General features: G+C 38.0%; 1 protein-coding gene across 1 annotated transcript in view; it reads right to left on the bottom strand.

Moving 5' to 3' along the window:
• Positions 1-5,485, bottom strand: part of GLCCI1 (glucocorticoid induced 1) — a 129,380-nt gene extending 123,895 nt beyond the window's left edge. The window contains exon 1 of the mRNA XM_045089726.1: positions 5,394-5,485. Coding sequence (XP_044945661.1) covers positions 5,394-5,485 — 92 coding nt within the window. The remainder of the gene's footprint in view (positions 1-5,393) is intronic.
• Between the last annotated feature and the right edge of the window lie 14,185 nt (positions 5,486-19,670).

Here is a 19,670-nt window from a genome sequence, read left to right as displayed (position 1 = left end):
CCTAAGGATCCCAAAGATGTGCTAGTATTTATGAGTTCTTTTTAGAGTAAGTGGGAAAATGCTGAAGAAGGGCTCCAAAGAAGGTCTGTGCCTGGGAGCAAAGATTATAGGCATGGTCAGGAGGACATTAGTAAGCAAGGAAAATGAGCCTTATGAAGACACTGGTGATTTAGGTCTGGTATTAAACTCTTCTAGGTCTCTCCTTCGTCATTTCCAAAGCTCCTACAGCTGGGTCTCGCCAGTTTCCATCCCTTCGCATTGTGTTGGAGATCTCTGATATACTGGAATCCATGGAAAGTTTCGTATACCCTAATACTGAGCAGAATAGTAGGTATGATCTACTTTCTAGGTATTACATTTATCCAAATTTGTGGAAGGTGTCTTGTACTTCCAAAAGATTTAGAACTTAAGACTCATAGAAAGTAAATGTATTTTTAACATCTTTAAGCATTTTTTGTTGTCCTACTTAGATCATCTTTTTTTCCCCTTCCTATTTATATCATCTTAAAACAGCATAGTTCTCTCATAAGGGTTTCAGAGATCTTAAGGGACAAAGTAGCAAAGAAGTCAGTATTATCGAAGATTAAAGCCAACAACTTAATGTTTTAAAAAGATATATAGAGGGGGGCCTGGGTGGCTCAGTGGGTTAAAGCCTCTGCCTTTGGCTCAGGTCATGATCCCAGAGTCCTGGGATCGAGCCCCACGTCAGGCTCTCTGCTCAGTGGGGAGCCTGCTTCCTCCTCTCTCTCTCTGCCTGCCTCTCTGCCTACTTGTAATCTTTGTCTGTCAAATAAATAAATAACATCTTTAAAAAAATAAAAAGATATATAATGTAGATAAGGCTGTGGGAAGACATGTAAAAGTGGTTACTTTTGAATGAAAACTACCCATTTTTTTTTTGCCTTATCAATATCTTTAAACTTTGCCACAGTAAATGTATTGCATTTGTAGTAATTTTTTAAAAAGCAGTAAAGGTTTTTCTTATAATTAAACCATGGATACTCTAAAGTACAGCTAGGATCTTCAAGGATTTATTTTTAAGGATACTTTTGCTTAATAAGTTCATCCAAGAAAGTTATGGGCACCATCTAGTCCAACCATAAAGTTCATGTTAGTGATTCACCAAGAAAAAATCAAAGAGGTCTCAAATAAAATCAGAAAAATGAAAGCTAAAATGCTGCAACTATTGTGACAGAAACACAAAGGACCATAAGAGACTATAAATAATTTTATGCCACCAAATTGGACAATCTAGAAGAAATAGATTAATTCTTAGAAATGTACAACCTACCAAGACTGAATCATGACAAAACCAAAAATCTGAACACAGACCAATTACTAGAAAGGAGATTAAGTTAGTAATCAAATTCCCACAAACAAAAGTCCAGGACCAGGCTTCACTCATAGATTCTACCAAACATTCAAAGAGGAATTAATACTAGTTCTTTTCCAACTCTTCCAAAAAATGCAAGAGTTGGAAGAACTCTTCTAAACTTCCTTTGAGGCCAGCATTACCCTGATACCAAAGCCAAAAAAGGATTCCACAGGAAAAAAATTTTGGCCAATGTCCTTTGATGAACTGAGATGTGAAAATCCTCAACAAAATATTATCAAACTGAATTCCATAATACATTAAAAGGATCATACACCATGACCAAATGGGATTTATTCCAGGGATGCAAGGATGGTTCAACACCTGCAAATCAATCAATGTGATAAGCCGCATTAACAAAATGAAGGATAAAAATGATATGAACATCTCATTAGATGTTTAAAAAAAAATTGACAGGCAACTGGGTGGCCTAGTTGATTAATTGTTGAACTCTTGGTTTTGGCCTAGGTCATGATCTCAGGGTCTTGAGATTGAGCCCCATGTTGGGCTCTGTGCTCAGTGCAAAGTCTGCTTAAGATTCTCTCTCCAATTCCTTCTGATACCTCCCCACACACTCTCTCTCTCAAATAAATAAATCTTTTTAAAACAGCATTTGACAACATTCAACATTTTTTTAATGATAAAACTTTCAACAACACAAGTATAGGGGGATCATACTTCAAATATGAGAAGCCCACAGCTAACTTCATACTCAATGTTAAAAAGCTGAAAGCTTTTCCTCTAAGATTAGGAATAAGACAGGGATGTCCATTCTCACCACTTTTATTCAACATAGTACTGGAAGTCCTAGCTAGAACAATTAAATGGCAAGGAAAAAGAAAGGGCATCCAAATTGGAAAGGAAGAAGTAAAACTATCAGTATTTGCAGATGACAGGATACTGTGGATGTATAAAACCCTAAAAAGTCCACCAAGACACTGTTAGAATAAACAAATTCAGTGAAGTTGCATGATACAAGAATCAATAGATAAAAATTTGCTGTGTTTCCTCACACTATAGTGAACTATCAGAGACTTTAAGGAAACAAGCCCATTTGCAACTGCAACAGAAAAAAGATATTTATGACTAAGTTTAATAAGGAGGTAGAAGACTTGTAAACTAAAAACTATGTAAGACCTTGGGATGCCTAGGTGGCTGAGTTGGTTAAGCGGCTACCTTCCACTCAAGTCATGATCCCAGGGTTCTGGGATCGAGTCCTGCATTGGGCTTCTTGCTCGGCAGGGAGGCTGCTTCTCTCTCTCAGCCTCTGCCTGACACTCTGCCTGCTTGTGCTCTCTCTCTCTGTCAAATAAATAAAATCTTAAAAAAACAAAACTATATAAGACCTTGACTAAAGAAATCAAAGACAACACAAATGAAAGATATACCATGCTCATGTATTGGAAGAATTAACATTGTTAATACGTCCATGCTACCCAAAGCCATCTATAGATTCAATGCAATCCCGATAAAAATTCCAATGGTGCTTTATAGAAATAGAACAAACAGTTCTAAAATTTGTATGGAACGTCAAAAAAAAAAAAAAAAAAAAAACTCCAAGTAGCTAAAGCAATCATGAAAGAAGAACAAAGCGGAATAATTTAAACTGTATGGTATTGGTGTAAAAACAGACATATCACTTAGTAGAACAGAACAGATTCTCCAGAAATAAACCCATGCATATATAGTCAATTAGTTTATGACAAAGGAGCCAAGAATATACAATAGGAAAAGGACAGTCTCTTCAATAAATGATGCTGGGAAAACTGGACAGCCACATGTAAAAGAATGAAACTGGACCACTGTCTTACACCATACACAAAAATTAACTCAAAATGAATAAAAGACTTGAACATAAGACCTGAAACCATAAAACTCCTAGAAGAAAACATAGGTGATAAGCTCCTTGATACAGTTCTTGGTGATGATTTCTTTTTAATCTGACACCAAAAAGCAAAAGCCACAAAAGCAAAAATAAACAAGTGTGATTACATCAACTTAAAAAGTCTTCTGTACTGCAAAGGAAACCATCAACGAAATGAAAAAATAACCTACTGAACAGGGATAAATATTTGCAAATTATAATCTGATAAGGACCTAATATCCAAAATATACAAAGAACTCCTACAATTCAATATTAAAAAAAAAAAAATCCAGCTAACGATGGGCAGAAGATCTGAATAGACATTTTTTTTTTTTCCAGAGACAACCTACAGATAACCAACAGGTACATGAAAAAATGCTCAACCTCACTAGTCATCAGGAAAAGGCAAATCAAAACCACGATGAGCTATCACCTCACACCTGCTAGAATGGCTATTATCAAAAAGCCAATAAATAAGACTGTTAGAATGTGGCGAAAAGGGAACGCTTGTGCACTGTCGGTGGTAGCAGAAACTGGTGTAGCCACTGTGGAAAGCCGCATGGAACTTCCTCAAAAAATTAGAACTATCACATAATCAGCACTTCCGCTTCTTGGTATTTATTTAAAGAAAAAACACTAATTTAAAGAGATATATACATTTCCATGTTCACTGCAGCATAAGATACAATAGCCCAGATCTGGAAACAACCTGCGTGTCCACTGATGGATGGATGCAGAAATTGTGTTGTTTATATACAATTTGAATATTATTCAGCCATAAAAAAGAATGAGATCTTGCCATCTGCAATAAGGTGGATGGTTCCTGAGGACATCAAATGAAATACCCCTTGAGGGATAAGTGAAATAAGAAAGACAAATACTGCATGATCTCTCATACATGTAGAATCTAAAATGAAGCAAAACAAACCAAGCTCATAGAAACAGAACAGATTGGTGGTCATAGGAGGCAGGGACTGGGAAATGGGAGAAATGGATGAACTGTTTTTTTTGTTTTGTCTCTTTCAACCAAAACAATATACAGTTATACACGAGACAGAAAGAGTCCACAAACTGATGCAAAAAGAATCATTCTGCCCTCTGTCTTGAGAGATGGCAACTTCTTCGTGTTTTTATGCATTGTATGCATCTGCTCTCTCTGGCCAGGCCACAGCAGGAGCTTTTCACTTCAATAGATAAATTTCTTAATCTTGATTTTTCAAAATGCTGGACCTGAAGACTTGTTTGGAAGCTACTTCAACCCTTTGCTGCAGAAACCCCCTTCAGTAGATATTTAATTTGTTCCAAATTAAATATATTGATAAGCCCTATTTGAAAATAAGTGATGCAATAAAATATCTGTTTTTTTTGCTTAGTGGTTAACACTGGTTTAGGATGTCATGCCTCTCCTACCACGTATTTGGTAGAAAATTGTATTTCTGCTTCTTCTATTACTCAAAAAATGTCAGGATTATTAAGGTTCTTTGTTTTCTCAAATCATGTTAATATTTTCTGACATATCGTTCTTTCCTCCTCTATCTTAGGTGTATGTAATTTTATCAGCTTTGTGGGAAAAACAGATACTCTTAAGGTCTGAACTGGTATTTGAAGAGAAGCTCACTTTTAACTCATGTCTAATAACATTACACTATTGTTTAGGAAGAGATAGCAGGCCATGTCTTATAAATTTTAATATACTCTTTCTGTCATCAAATAACAAGTGAATTATCCTACTGATAAACCATGGGACTCCTTTCAAACTGGATGATGTCTGGTTACTGTATTTTTGCCAACTAAGCATACAGAAAAACATTATGCGATGGGCACTATTTCAGTGACTTCAGGAACTTGCAGAAAGTTAGCACCTCTTCCCATAATGCTCAGAGAGCAGCATTCTTTGTAATGACTTCAGAGGGAGGAACAAAAGGGAATGGAAAGGAGAATTGACTAACTATTTCTGAAACTGGGTAGTGGAGCCTCTGCAAGCCTCCATTTCCTCCCTGGTAAAATAAGAGAATACCTTCTTCGCAAAGTGGTTGACTATTGAAAAGGTTGGTGTATTTGGAAAATAGTTTGTAAAGCTCTATGAAGACTATTATGGTTGCATAAACATGAGCATTGAGCATGTTAGGAAAGACCTTGTTAAATTTGGTGCTTTACCTGAAGAGGTAGACAGGGGGCTGGCTGAACGCTGTCGACCCTTGCATTACAAATCCCAGTCCCAGATTTCCTGGTTTGCCAGGAAATTGCATTCACACTTGGTTAAGCTAGAGGGATCTATGCCACTTCTCTGCTAGCAAAGGAACTCCCCCTCCAGCAAAGGTGTGCAATGAGGCGGATGTGGTCCTTTATATAGTAAGTGTGGGGGTATTAATGGAAAGGAGGAGGTTAACATTCTCTTGGAGCTATTCAGGGAAGCTCTTCCAATTGGGAATTGAGATGGGCAGCAAGCTATGATTTAAACAGCTAATGGGCTTTAACTAAATAGGCCACATGGAAAGCTGGCTGGATGGATTACAGATCAACTCTTCCTATCTCTGTGTACACACCTAAGGCTGTGGACACAGTAGTCCCACACCCCGAGTAAAGTAAGAGCTGAAGATAAAGCTGATGACTCCCGTTTCCTGGGGGTAGGAAGATGCCTAGTGGCTGAAGGGATCTGCTCTGTTTTCTGTAAGCAAAGATCATGCTATCATCTGATTTTGTGGCAACAGAGACAAAGGCGAATTTCCTGACCAGAGTGAATGACAAAGAAATGAGGCAAATTATTGAGAAACTGGTGGATGTTCATTGAAGGGCAACAAATATGATTTATAAGCCTGAGGGACTGCCTTCAGAGGAAGATGAAAGAGACAAGTCTCTTCGCATGACCACCAGCTCTAACTAACGGGGACTGGCTCATGGGCCCCAAGTACTTGGAGGGTGTAAATAGCAGGGATGGAGAGAAATTACTTAGTGTGGTCCAGGGGGACAGGAGGGCGAATGATGGAAACGAAAGTCAAAACAAAGATGATTTAGGCAGCTGAGCAAGTCTCATGCCCTAATGGAGAGATCTATTATAAACTATGCTCCCCAGTCCCCCGGGAGGTATGGAAGCCCCATCACTTTTGCCATTTACAATTGGAAAAGGCACTAAAAAGTAGATCAGCGTATTGGAGAGGGGAAAAACCACCACATGCCCTCAGAGGATCAGTGGGATGACTTAATAGGTCTTTTCCATCTGAAATTACTGTGATGTGGCTTATGTGCTTGGGGACCTGAGCTGCTAGAATAATTTTCCATCACCTGGGCTTCTTTTCTGTTACTGCAGGAGCTCAGTGAAGAAATGATAGGTATCAGAGGGCCACTTCTGCATTCTAGTTAGAAGTCTGCAATGTACTGATGCTTTAGTGTGAAGGCAGAGCTGACCAGGCTAAGTCTCGAGTTGAGACGTCAGTGTACGGAAATACCTACATGTACTGATTGAGACTCAAGACAGCATATACCACTGAGCCTCCAAGACAAAGGGAGAGGAGTTTGGCCGCATTTGGTTGGTAGTTGCATAAGTGAAAAGTTCAAGTAGCTTATTCCCTAAGCTAGGAAAATAAAAATGTCCAAATAATTAAACCCTCTCTTAAAAAAAAAAAAAAGAAAGAAAGAAAGAAAAAAAAAAGTTGAGCTTCAAAATCTAGTAAACATTTACTGGGTAGGACCTGGAGGACCCATGTTTTGAATGCTGTTGATACTATATTTCTGTCCACAGCGGCAGTTGTATTAGCAACTGACACATTCTGAAACTCTTGGTGGCCCAGAAGGCCCAGAAGGGCACACGAGGCCTGGAAGCAGAAGCAGTCTGGGGTAACAAGTGGGGAGGCAGGGGCACGCCTTGGTCAGATGGAAACTGGGGCAGGCAGTGAAGGGCCGGTGTCCCTGTGATTGCTAGAAGGAGCACAGCTGTGACCATAACATCCCTTCTCAGCCAGAGGATGACACAGAAGCAGAAGGACAAAATTGGTAAGAGGATGACGGGAGGGAGAGAGAATCTGCTGGGTTCAGGGGTTGTTGGGGGGAGACCCATAGATGTAAGTTCTTCGCAGGTGGAGTATGTCACAGTTCCTGATAAAAATATTGTATGTGGTTGGGCGTAAGTTAAACTTGGCGTTCTGGAACACTGACGTTTGCTACAGATTCAGGGTTTGACTTACACCCGACAGATATAGGTCAACCCTCATCCTGCTGCTCTCAGCAGCTGTAGCCAATGGGAGACAGAGCTGCCCAGCACGCCAGTTTAAGCTGCTGCTAATAGATGGAAATCAACCTAACCCCATTTCCTGCCTTTCTGCTGTCCTCACTTGTCTGTTCGTGGCCAGTTTAGGCACTGGCTGAACGGCTAGTTCACTGTTAACTGCTGGGGGACTGATGGGGTAGGATCTGTTGCTGGCACATTCCCTTTTTATTTAAATGGAAGATCTGTTTTTAAGTCTCTAAAAGAAGGACTGTGTAAAATACAGTAAATTCTCTCTTATCAGCTTAAGGGCAATCCTAAACTGATAGAGCTATTTTGCTCATCTTTTGCTTCAATGAAATTTAGAGATGTTTAGACAGAGTGAATCTATGACGGAGGACTGTTTAGATAGATACAGAAAAGATACAGCAGAGGTTAAGTGACTTGTCCAAGATTACTCTGAGAAGTGATGGTAGGGGCAGGAAGAGTAGGGAATAGTCTGAGAATAAATGGGGGAAATTATCAAAATAAATCTGGAGAAAGAACATCATCACTGAATAAAACTGATTTAATTAAGATCTTCCCCTTTTGTTAAATATCAGTTGGAAATCCCAGTTCAGTAACATACATTCCTTTATCCTAGACACTCAGACCCTTAACTTGAAAGTGAGTTCAGATGTTTTCCTGTGCTCATATTTTTAAAATTTTTATTTTAAAGATTATTTATTTATTTGACAGAGATCACAAGCAGGCAGAGAGAGAGAGTGGGGCTCCATCCCAGGACCCTGAGATCCTGTCCAACCTATTCTTCTCAATGAAAGTGACATTAAATCAAGCTAAATCTGGTCATGTGGCCTCAGCTGTTTACTCACTAGGGCTTATGGAGTTGAGTTAGAGGTTGAATTAGAAAGACAAGCTTTATGCTAAATGTTCAGTAGTAACTACTTATCTTTTGGCAAGATTTTTATGTCTTGTCTTTTTTTTCCCCCTAGACCGGTTGAACTAAACTGGAATTCCAAAAGCAGAGAATTCCATAACTGAGATTTTTGATTCAAACAGATTACTACTTTCTTTCCATCATTTTAAAATAGCAAAAGAATCCCTGAAACTACTTTTTTCTACTAGTACTTAAGCTTCCAGATGATATTCATGACTGAAAGTTAGCCATGTTCTGAAATAACAGGTCACTTCCTGTTCTTTGTGTTTAAGCAAATGAAATTAGGCTTGTTAAATAATATTTGAAAAATATTTAAAAGAAAATAAAAAGCACCCAGGAACGTACCAGCCAGTGACAACCACAAGAACATTTCTGGGTTACCTCCTTATTTCCACCCACACATATACATTCCCAAATTTATTATGTTTGAAATGTTTTTTGTAGATTGCCAAATTGCCCTCCAGAAAGGTTAAGTCAATTTATAACCCATTTTCAATAAGTAAAATAATTTTTTAAAAAGCAAACAAATTTTAGATTTTGGAGTCGAACAATGATGCCTTGCTGCTGTTTTTATTTTCTTGTATCTTCCTCACTCCTAAGGTCGACCATTTCCTATGGTTATGTGGCCAGTATTAGTGGACATTGTATTTGATTCAACAGCAATGTGGTTTCTGGAATTGACCCCAGTGCAGGAATGGGTCCTGATTAAAATAAACCAAGCATGGCAATCCAATTTCTCTTGCTAGTTAGTGAATGGCTCAAAATTAGAACATGGCATTCCTCTGACAGCAGTTTGATCCAGCGTGGTCCTAAATTGACTCAATAAGGCTGAAAAGAAGGACTTGTATTTCATTGCCAGGAAAGCGACTGCATTTCTTAAAGATGTGAACAAGAAAGCATGTTGCTCTCAGTATTTCCTGGGTAACATCTTATGATCTCGAGAGAAGCCATCCTGTCCTTCTAGCTACGCGAAACTATACATTTCTTGATTATTTAGGTCAGTATGATTTGGTGTTTTGATTTTTCCAGTGAGAAGTTGTCATAACCCTTTTTATTCTATGGGATTGTTTTGTTTTGTTTTTTGGTCACTTCCTATTGTACTTTTATTTTTGGTGTGGTAAGAACTCTACTGAGGATACAATCTTAATATTACCAATATGTCTCTAATTTCTCACTTATCATTTACTCTTATTTAATGTACAGATTATAATTTAAATCTATTAAATCCATCAGTGCCTTTCTTTCTGATGTATTCCATTGCACTTATCCATTCATTCACTCATTCGTTCATCCATTCAAGAATGTATATATGTGAACTACAAGGTGCCAAACACTAATAGACTATATAAAAGAGCCAGTAAAGACATACTCTCTGTCCTCATGGAGTTTGTATTCTGGAGGAGGATTGAGAGGTTAGACATTAACTGAAAAGCCACACACATGAGTATGAAGTGTTAATGGATAGATCCTACAAAAGGAAAGGCAAAATACATGAGAACTTTAATAGGATTAGATCTATTTAAGGAAGTCAAGAGAAGCTTCCCCGGAGAATTTGCACCTGAGCTATGAATGATAGAGAAATGGGATAGCTAGGTAAGAATGTTACAGGCAGCGGAAATAGCAGGTGCAAAGTCCCTTCTCAGGGACAAGCACAAATAATATGAAGGATTGAAATAATGTAGTACAGCCCACACCTTGAGAGGTGTCTGGTAGAAGATGAAGAATGGGGGTTAGAGAGTGAGGGGTGGGGGATGGTGACCATGTAGGGCCAAGAAGTCCATGTTAAGAAGTTGTTCCTTATTCCTAAAATCTGTAGGATATTGCTGGAAGTGTCATCTTTGACAATCGTATTACCCTTGCCTCCAACATCCAATCCAATATCAAGTCCTGTGAATTTTGTCTTCTAAATATCTCTTCAAGGTGTCCACTTCATCCATTTCCCTCCATCATTACCAGCACTTTCTTATTCTGTTTTATCATTACTTCTGCCTGGACTAGTGGAATAGCCACATGAGTGATTTGTTTACTCCTATCCTTGCCCCACTCCACTCCATTCCTACATGGCTACAAGAATACAGACCTGACCTTGGTACCACTGGATGACCTAGAGAACACTGAAAGAGGACCAGTTTGGTTTCTGGTGTTCTTAGTTTGGTTTTTGAGAGGGGAGAGTGTGGAATGGGCAGTTTGTGAGTTCAATTTTGGACCTGTTGCATTTGAAATACCCATGGGATGGATGTCCTAGCAAAGAAGCTAAATAGAAGGTGAAGATTAGGTAGGTGTCTTCTGTTTGCCCATCTAGAGTCACTCTCCACCCTTCTCTATTCTCTGTCTCCGAAGAGACTGAGCTGTATGGAATGTATTATGATTTCACATTACCTGAGCACCTAGCTTCCAGCTGGGTACAGTGCATGGGAGGTACAGGCAAAAGATTGGAGGAAGAGAGTGAAAATGGAGTATTTATTCCTTATTATCTGCATCCTGCATTCTCTCTTCCTCTCCTGCCCCCTTTCCTTACCTCCCCTTTCTGCCCTGTCTCCTCCAAACTCTCCTTTTTATGCCTCTCCCTCCCATTTCTTTCTCTTCTTTCTCTCTCTGACTCTCATCAGGTAACAATTTCTGTCCCCTTGTTTCTTTAAGCCTAAGGCAGTAATAGCTTCTTGAGACACTGTACCACTATCCTTTGTCACTTTCCCCAAACCCTTTGTAAATGATTTTTTAACTAAAATTTCCTTAACTACCCACTCTGAGTGTGCCACCCTATTTCTTTCAGAAATCCTGACTAATACTGATAAGAAATGGTTGAGCTAGAGTTAAATTTGGGTTACGTGCGTAAAGGTTGTAATTGGAGCCATGGGTATGAAAGCAAATACCTTGGGAGACAGCATAGAGAAGGAATGGGCCCTGAAGAACTCAAACATATAATGGCCTCCAGAGGAAGATAATCCTGCAAAGGAATTGGAGAAGTAGTAGCCAAAGTGATAGGAGAAAAATCAGGGCAGTGTGTTCATGGAAGCCAAAGGAAGCACAGGAAAGGAAAACAGGGTTTGTAGTCAAAACTATCAACTGGTTCTGCAACGTTACTGCATTTGGTGACTTACACTGTTGTGAATCTGTTACGTATTTTCTGTGTTGCCTTCTTTATAATGCTTTAAATTTTAATATTAATTTATCTAGAAATTATTTTAGATGCATATATAGTCAAATTTATTTTAGAATACATTTTAAGATGAAAAATTAGCCACGTTTCCTTAGCCATTATGCCAGCATCATTTATTAAATAGTTCATCACTGTTACCATCATTTCCTTCATCAAACACTGTTTTCAAAAGCACAAAGAGATGTTTGAGCACTTTCTACTAGATGTTTAAGAGTTTCCTATTTGCATTTATATTGGCTCAGTGGTTGTCACTTTATCATTCATTTTAGCATCATTAGAACGAGTCTAACCATTTAATTCTTAATTTTCAGAATTCTTTTTTTTTTAAAGATTTTATTTATTTATTTGACAGAAATCACAAGTAGGCAGAGGAGCAGGCAGAGAGAGAGAGAGAAGGAAGCAGGTTCTCTGCTGAGCAGAGAGCCTGACTTGGGGCTCGATCCCAGGACCCTGGGATCATGACCTGAGCCAAAGGCAGAGGCTTAACCCACTGAGCCACCCAGATGCCCCTAATTTTCAGAATTCTATTATCAATAGACCTATTTATTCTTCTAGATGAACTTTAGAACCATTTTATCAATTAAAAATCTTTGAAATTCCTTTTAAGGTTTTTAAACTTTTATTTTCTTATTGACTTAAAATTGACATACAATATTATTTTAGGTATGCAACATAATGATTTGATATTTGTACATATTGTGAAATGACCATGACAATAAATCTGGTTAACATCTGTCACCATAACCTAGTTACAGAAAATGTGTGTGTGTGATGAGAACTGGGATTGTTTTAATCCTATAAATAAAATCAGGAAGAATTTAAATCTTTATTTAGTCTTTTAGCCCGAACTTGGTAGATAAATCCTTTCACTTTCAAATACAATTTTTAACTTTAAGAAAAGTATAGTCACTTTCTTTAAATAACATACATAGTTTGTGGAAGAGATTTCCAAATATTTTATATTTACATTCTTTTATCTGATATTCTTAGATATGCTTTGCTATCTTTCTCTGACTTTAAAAAAAAATTTGGATGAGAGTAATATGTTTCTGGTTTAAAAAAAAGTAATTAAGAAGAAAGAAACCTTTCATATATAATCCTAATAGCCAAGACCCAGATCTCAACACCATTAACTTTTTGGTGTACTGATTAAACAGTCCCTAAATTTTTATGTATGTGCATTTTTAAGTTTCATATTCAAATGAGATACTATATTGTTTTGTAACTTCTTTCATCTACTATATAATGAACATCTCCTATTACTATGTGCACTTCTAACTTTTCATTCTTCATTGGTACATGCTATTCTGTTATAGAGATTTACCTTAATTTATTTAACCAGACTCTTATTGGGACCTTTGCTGTTCTCAACTTTCCAGCGTTAAATCATGCTGCAATAAACCTTTTTTACCTCCTCAATTCCAAAGAGCCTTGAAATTTTATTTTTATTAAATATTGAATATATACAAAATAATATTTGTAAAGTAAATGTTTAAGGATAAAAAAAAGTAACAATACAATGATCACTTACTTGTATACACCCTGTTCTAAGACATAGACCATTTAAGGGGTACCTGTGTGGCTCAGTTGGTTAAGCCTCTGACTCTTAATTTTGGGTGAGGTCATGATCTCAGGGTTCTGAGATTGAGTCCTATGTCATGTTCCACACTGAGCATGGAGACTATTAGGATTTTCTCTCTTCCTCTCCTTTTCCTACCCCCTCCAGCTTATGCTCTATTTCTCTCTCTGGCTTATGCTCTCTCTCTCTCTCTTTAAAAAAAAAAAAAAGACCTAAAACATTTAAGTCCCTGGGTGTCCCTCTCTGATCCTATCTTCCTTCCTCATCATTGCCTTTATTTCTGTTTTATCACATGTACATGAACATATAATCGATAATATTGCATTTTTAAAAATTTCATACAATTGGAATTTTGCTGTATGGATATTTTTGTGACTTTTTCCACTCAGTAGTATGTTCCTGAGATTCATTCATGTTATTGCAAATAATAAATTTATTCATTTTTATTACTGTGCAGTATTCAATTATATGAATAGATCATTATTTTTAATCTATTCTACTGTTGGTGACTATTTTGGTTATTTCCAATTTTTGCTGTTACAAGTATGCTAGCATGAATATCTTTGTACCTATCTCTCAGTACCTGTGTACTAGAGTTTCTATAGGCCAAGCAGCAGAAAGTGGAATTTCTGAGTCAAAGGACATACACATTTCAACCTGATAGATGATACTAAATTATCTTTCAGAATGGTTGGAATAAATTTTTTCTCCCACCAGCAGTTGTATAAGAATTTATTGGTTCCACATCTCTAATTGTTGGTATTTTACATTTAAAATTTTTTGTCAAACTGCTGAGATTGAAATAATATACCACTGTGGCTTTAACTTGCATTTCCCTGCATACAAATGAAATTGAATATATTTTCATATGTTCATCTACCAGTTGTGTTTTCTCTTCAGTGATGTGGCCATTCAAATCTGTTTCCCATTTAAAGTGAATTAGATTGTATTTTTCTTATTGGCTTACAGTTTTTATGTAGTCCAGATACTAGCCTTTTGTCACGTACATAAAGCAAATAGCCTTTCCCAGCTTATGGATCATCTTTTTACTAGTTATGGTATCTCCTGATAAACAGAAGTTCTTAATTTTAATGTAGTTCACTTTAATAATATTTTCCTTTACTTTTTGTGCTCTTCTGTCTAGCTTCAGAAATTCTTCATTCCTTTAATTACAAAGGGCATTCTCTTATTTTATCCTCAAGAGGTTTTAAAGCTCTACTTAATATTGAATCTTTCACCTACCTAGAATTGATTTTTGGCATGTGTTGTGAGGTAGGGGTTCAGATTCTTTTTTTTTCCCCCCTGTATGAATAACCAGTTGTCTCAGCATTCTGTACTTAAAACCCATACTTTCTCAATTGATTTTCAATGTTAGCTCTAGTATACTTGAGAATCAACTCATCAAGTTCCATTATCTATTTCTCAATGCCCACCTGCCAAAATAAACACCTTATTGGGATTTTAAGTGTAAGGAAATAAACCTGTTGGTCAATTTGAAAAGGAGTGACAACTTTATAATATTAAATCTTCTTATCCATGAACATAGTATCTCTTTCCATTTAGGTTCTCTTTAATTTCTCTCAATAGTTTTATGATTTTCTATATACAGGTCTTACTCATATTTTGTTAAACTTATTCTTACATATTTAATGTTTTTGATAGTATTATAAATGACATCTTTTTTATTACATATTTTAATTGCTTGTTGCTGGTATATAGAAAAGCACTTTTTAAATACTTTGCAAGTCACAATTTCGCTAAAAGATTTGAATTCTGATTTATATATTGATTCTTTTGTATTTTCTATGTATAAAAAAAAAACTTATCTCCTGCAAATGATGACTCCCTAGTTTTTGCCTCTCTAATCATTACAAATTGTATGTAAATTTGTACCATCTGATATTTCCAATACTTGATTGCTATGGATGATAGTTATTTGTTGTTTTTGTTGGGTCTCACGCTGCTTTTCTTTTTAAACTGTGGATTCCTATTTCTATGGGTATTCTCTGAGGTGTAGATTGAACGGAGTTCATTTAAAAAAGATTTGCATTTGTTTCTGCTATGTGCCTATGGGTACTACTGAAGGAGGGCCACTGTAAACTAAATTCTCAGCTTAACATTTTTCCATACAACCTAGGTAGTGAAAATCAGGCATCAAAATTCACCTGTAAGGGCTAGGTTTTACTAATAAACTTTCAGGAATTTTCCTTCCCCCTTACCCAGTGCCACATTTTAAGAAGAGCAAATGTCTTTGTTGTTTGGAATGGAGGCCATTTTATTTCTAGTGTACTCTTTTGAGCTTTCTGTAGAATGTTGTCCTTTAGATTGCCTTCTTTGACCTGGACCTGTACTTTACCTTTCATCCATATCTTGCAAAGCTAGGAACACTTGAACTCAAGATCTGATCTATCAAAAGCCCTCAATGCAGAAGCAAGCGTCAGTGTCTGAGTCATCTTATTAGGGCCTTGCCTTGAATTCATGCTGACCTTGCCTTATTATATGTCATTAATGCGTTTAAAAATATAGTTCTACATTTTATTAATCATTTTTAGCTATTGCCAATTGGAAGGTTTTTAAGGGTATCTAGTTTGCCAGTAGTCTTCCATCCACTTCAGCTATATTTTCTCATATCATAGATCTTTTCACTTCTAGTATCTGCTTTATTGCCTAAATCTCAGTTTCAAATATCTTTAGCCATCATCTCCTGTCTTTGAGAGCCTCTAATTTATTACTCCCATTTGAACAATTATCCAATCCCATTAGGACTCCAATCCAGTCACCACCAAATGTTTACTGTCCATTTCCTTGGGTTATCCTCATTCAGATTAGAATTTATGCAGGGTCCCTGTGTTGCAAACTCTAGTGAAAATAGTGTCTTTCAGAATTGTGCCATGTCATGGTCCATCATCACAATCACTCCCTTACCCACACCCACCGTGTCTTTGATTTCTTCTCCTTCTAACATCTGATCTGGCAATAGTTATTGATTAAACCCAGCTCTGTCTTCCTACTCTGTAACCTAGTTCTGGAGGAAAACAAGTGATTATGCCGACTGGTTTCCTTCTAAATTTGTGTGGCTTCAGTGTGCGCAGCAATCCTACTGTATTTCTCCAGTCTGTTCAACTCTACTATCCTTCAAAGCAACTTCTCTGCAAACCCCACCCTTCCCTGATCCCACCTCCCTCTCTCAACTGATGACATCCCTTTTTATTTCAAAGATTGATCGATTGATATGAGAGAGAGCCAGCAAGAATGTGGTGTGTGGGGGAGGGGAGTGGGAAGAGGAGCAGAGGGATAGGGAGAGAGAAATTCAAGCAGACTCTGAGCTGAGCACAGAGCCAAAAATGGGCTCAATTCCATGACCCTGAGACCATGATCTGAGCGACAGCCAAGAGTCAGACACTCAACTGACTGTGCCACCCTTCTTATTTCATTGAGGCAATGGAAGCTAACACTAGAGAGCTTCCTCATTCATGTACCTTCCAACCCACCAAACTCCCTGCATTTGTAATATATTCTCAGCTTCCCCACTGGTGACTGGATTAACTATCCATGTTCATATCTAAGGCCACCTGTCCACATGTACACAGGATCTCACTCCTCCTCGCCTTCAGCCATAACTATTAGTAATTCTCTATCATTTTGCTTTTCCTTCTGCTCTAAGAATGGGCACATGCCATCAAGTTGTTTTGTTTTGTTTTTGTTTTTCCTTCTTAATACAAAACAAGAACTTTCCTCTTCTGGGAAGATGAAGTTGATATACTTTTCCATACTCCTCTAGCTAAGTAAAACTAAGACTCTTGGATATTTATATATGTGTGTGTGTGTTACACACACACACACACACACACACACACACACACACATACACAGAAAGGTGAGAAAGGAGAAGGAACTAGAAACTTAGGTCCACAGTGGTTAATTCCCCCTATTTATTTGCCTGCCTCATGTATCCCAGACTTGGAGCCTAAGAAGCTGGCAGCCCACAAACACCAACAGGCAGACAGAAAAAGCCCCAACAAAAGCCTGCTCTGTTTAGCCAAAGGACCAGGAAAGTGTCAGCCTAGCAAAATAGCAAACTTTAAAATTATCTAAAGTGCTCTACCCCAGCCAAAAACCACAGAAAAAATTGTGGCCCTACTCCCACTCATGCCAGGAAAGTCCTAGTGGGAAACCCAGACTTCAGCCCTCAAGAAGGGTGTACCAAGGCATCCCAACACCTGCTAAGGTGGAATCAGAGAAGGATAAGGAGGGAGCTGGTGTTTTCATCCCCACCAGGTGACACACAATGATACACGTTGTCTCCTCCACCTCCTCCGGGGGGGGGACCACACAGGAAGCCTGGACTCCCATCCCTACCTAGCACTGGCAAAGCCTTCCCCTTCCTGATGGGTATGGGGTGTTGTCAGACAAAGCCTCACAAACTCCAGGACTTTCACCACCACCCAGCAGTAATGAGGCCCTTCTGTCCCTCTAGCCATGAAGGTATCAGTGGAGGCCCTGTGGGGAATGAAAACTCCCACTCCGGCTGAGCAGTATTGAGGACCTGTAAGAGCGCATTGACTTTGCCTGTCTGCATCACCATTGTAACCCCAACACCTGGAACTTTGCTTAGTGTATGATAGGAGCTAGTTGCATGATCTTGCTCAAATCACTGATCCCTTCTCTGTGAAACAATAATAACTACCTATATGTTTTGTGTGAATTGCATGGGTTGATAATGGAACACTCTTAGAACAGTGCCTGACAGGTGAAGTGCTAGCCATTGCTGCCGATGCTAGTGTTGTCATTATTCATTCCTTACAGATCTAGATGCCTCTGAAACGGAACTGTAGCCTTATCCCATGAGTTTTTATTTGTAGTATTTTCATTCTTATTTTCTAAGTATTCTGTAATTGCAATCACATTTCCCCTTTTATGCCCAAGAGATCTATAGAAGTATATTTTTAAATTTCCAAGTGGGTGGGAAATTTTTGTTTAAATGTTTGGTCCTAATTTGTAGTTTTATTGTTCTGTGGTCAGAGAATATGTCTGTGCATGTTGTACTTTAGGAGATTTATTGATGTTTTCTTTATAGTCTAGCACATGATCTGTTTTTAAAAAATAATTTCTTCAATTAAAACAATTTTTCCCCTTTTCCTCATTGTGAAGGCTTTTATGCTAGGGATACATCCTATAAACATACTTTTCAACACACCAAACTAGACAGTTAAATGAAATAAAAGCTTCAATCATGTTGAGTTAAAATGCTTTATTCCTGTTCAATTTGCAGTAAGCACAGATTGCAAAGTTCCCCAGAGGGAGAGAAATGGGAACGGGCACACTCAGCCTTCAGGTGTGATTTGTTAGTTGTTCTTCTGCTGCCTCTTTTCTCCCTCCAGTTTTCTCCTGGTGAAATAATGCTTTTAATTCTAATTGTAGCAGATTGTAATTTCCAAAAGTGGCCACAGCAATACTTCTGGTCCTACATGCTGTTCCAGGATGTTTCCACTTCCATCAAGAGGTTAAGCCTCTTTGCAGGATTGCAAGCTGGGTCATAAATGGCAATATGAACTCTGTGTATTTCTCTCTCTCTCTATCTCTCAATGCCCACCCTTGGAGGCCAGTCACCATTTATTGGGGAAGCTCAGGCTACATGTAGAGGCTCCTTGTTTATAACCCATAGAACCTCCACCATCTACCATGGGGCCAGGGATAGCCACCATCCATCAGTAGACATGTGAGGGAGTCTCCAGATGATTGTAGTCCCAAGCCATCCCCATAGTGCCCTGTCAGAATCTGACCCATAGACTTAATGAGCATCACAGGTAATGGTTCTGCATCATTAAGTTATAGGGTAATTTGTTACTCAGCTATAGTAACCAGATCACTAAGGATGGTGTGACCTCAGTTAATCAGAAAATTCCATTTAGAAGGAAGGTGCTATAATGAGAAAAACAATAGACTAGGACCTAGGAGACCTGGGTGGTTTGGCTGGATGAGCTCATAACTGGCCTTGGGTCCTTGAACAAATCTTGTAACCTTTCTGAGTCTTAATATCCACATATGTTATAAAGACAGTTGGACCTTCTAGGCCTCTTCAAATTCTACAATTAATTAATGTCTTGATATTAAAAATTTAGCATTATAAAATATTTCATATTAGAGATCGTCTCTTTTCATGAGCTTTTGCATATCTATATTTGGTCAATGATATTCTTGATTTCATAGTTAAGTTTCATTGGGCAATCTTATCTTCCTGATTTCTAAACTATTGGAAATATATTTCCAAAGTATTGACAATAGACAGTAGGATCATTTTTTCTCTGTCTAATTTTATTTTATCTGTTTTTTAAAGATTTTATTTATTTATTTGACAGAGAGAGACCACAAGTAGGCAGAGAGGCAGGCAAAGAGAGAGGGGGAAGAAGGCTCCCTGCTGAGCAGAGAACCTAGTGTGGGGCCTGATCCCAGGACCTTGAGATCATGACCTGAATGGAAGGCAGAGGCTTAACCCACTGAGCCACCCAGGTGCCCCTCTCAGTCTAATTTTAATATAAAATAAGCTATAAAGCTGG

The sequence above is a fragment of the Mustela putorius genome, unplaced genomic scaffold (genome assembly GCF_011764305.1).
Source record: "Mustela putorius furo isolate JIRA1106 unplaced genomic scaffold, ASM1176430v1.1 tig00003845_pilon_pilon_pilon, whole genome shotgun sequence".
NCBI classification, from domain to species: domain Eukaryota; kingdom Metazoa; phylum Chordata; class Mammalia; order Carnivora; family Mustelidae; genus Mustela; species Mustela putorius.
Note: the sequence above shows the minus strand (reverse complement) of the source record. Positions and strands in the feature narration are given on the sequence as shown.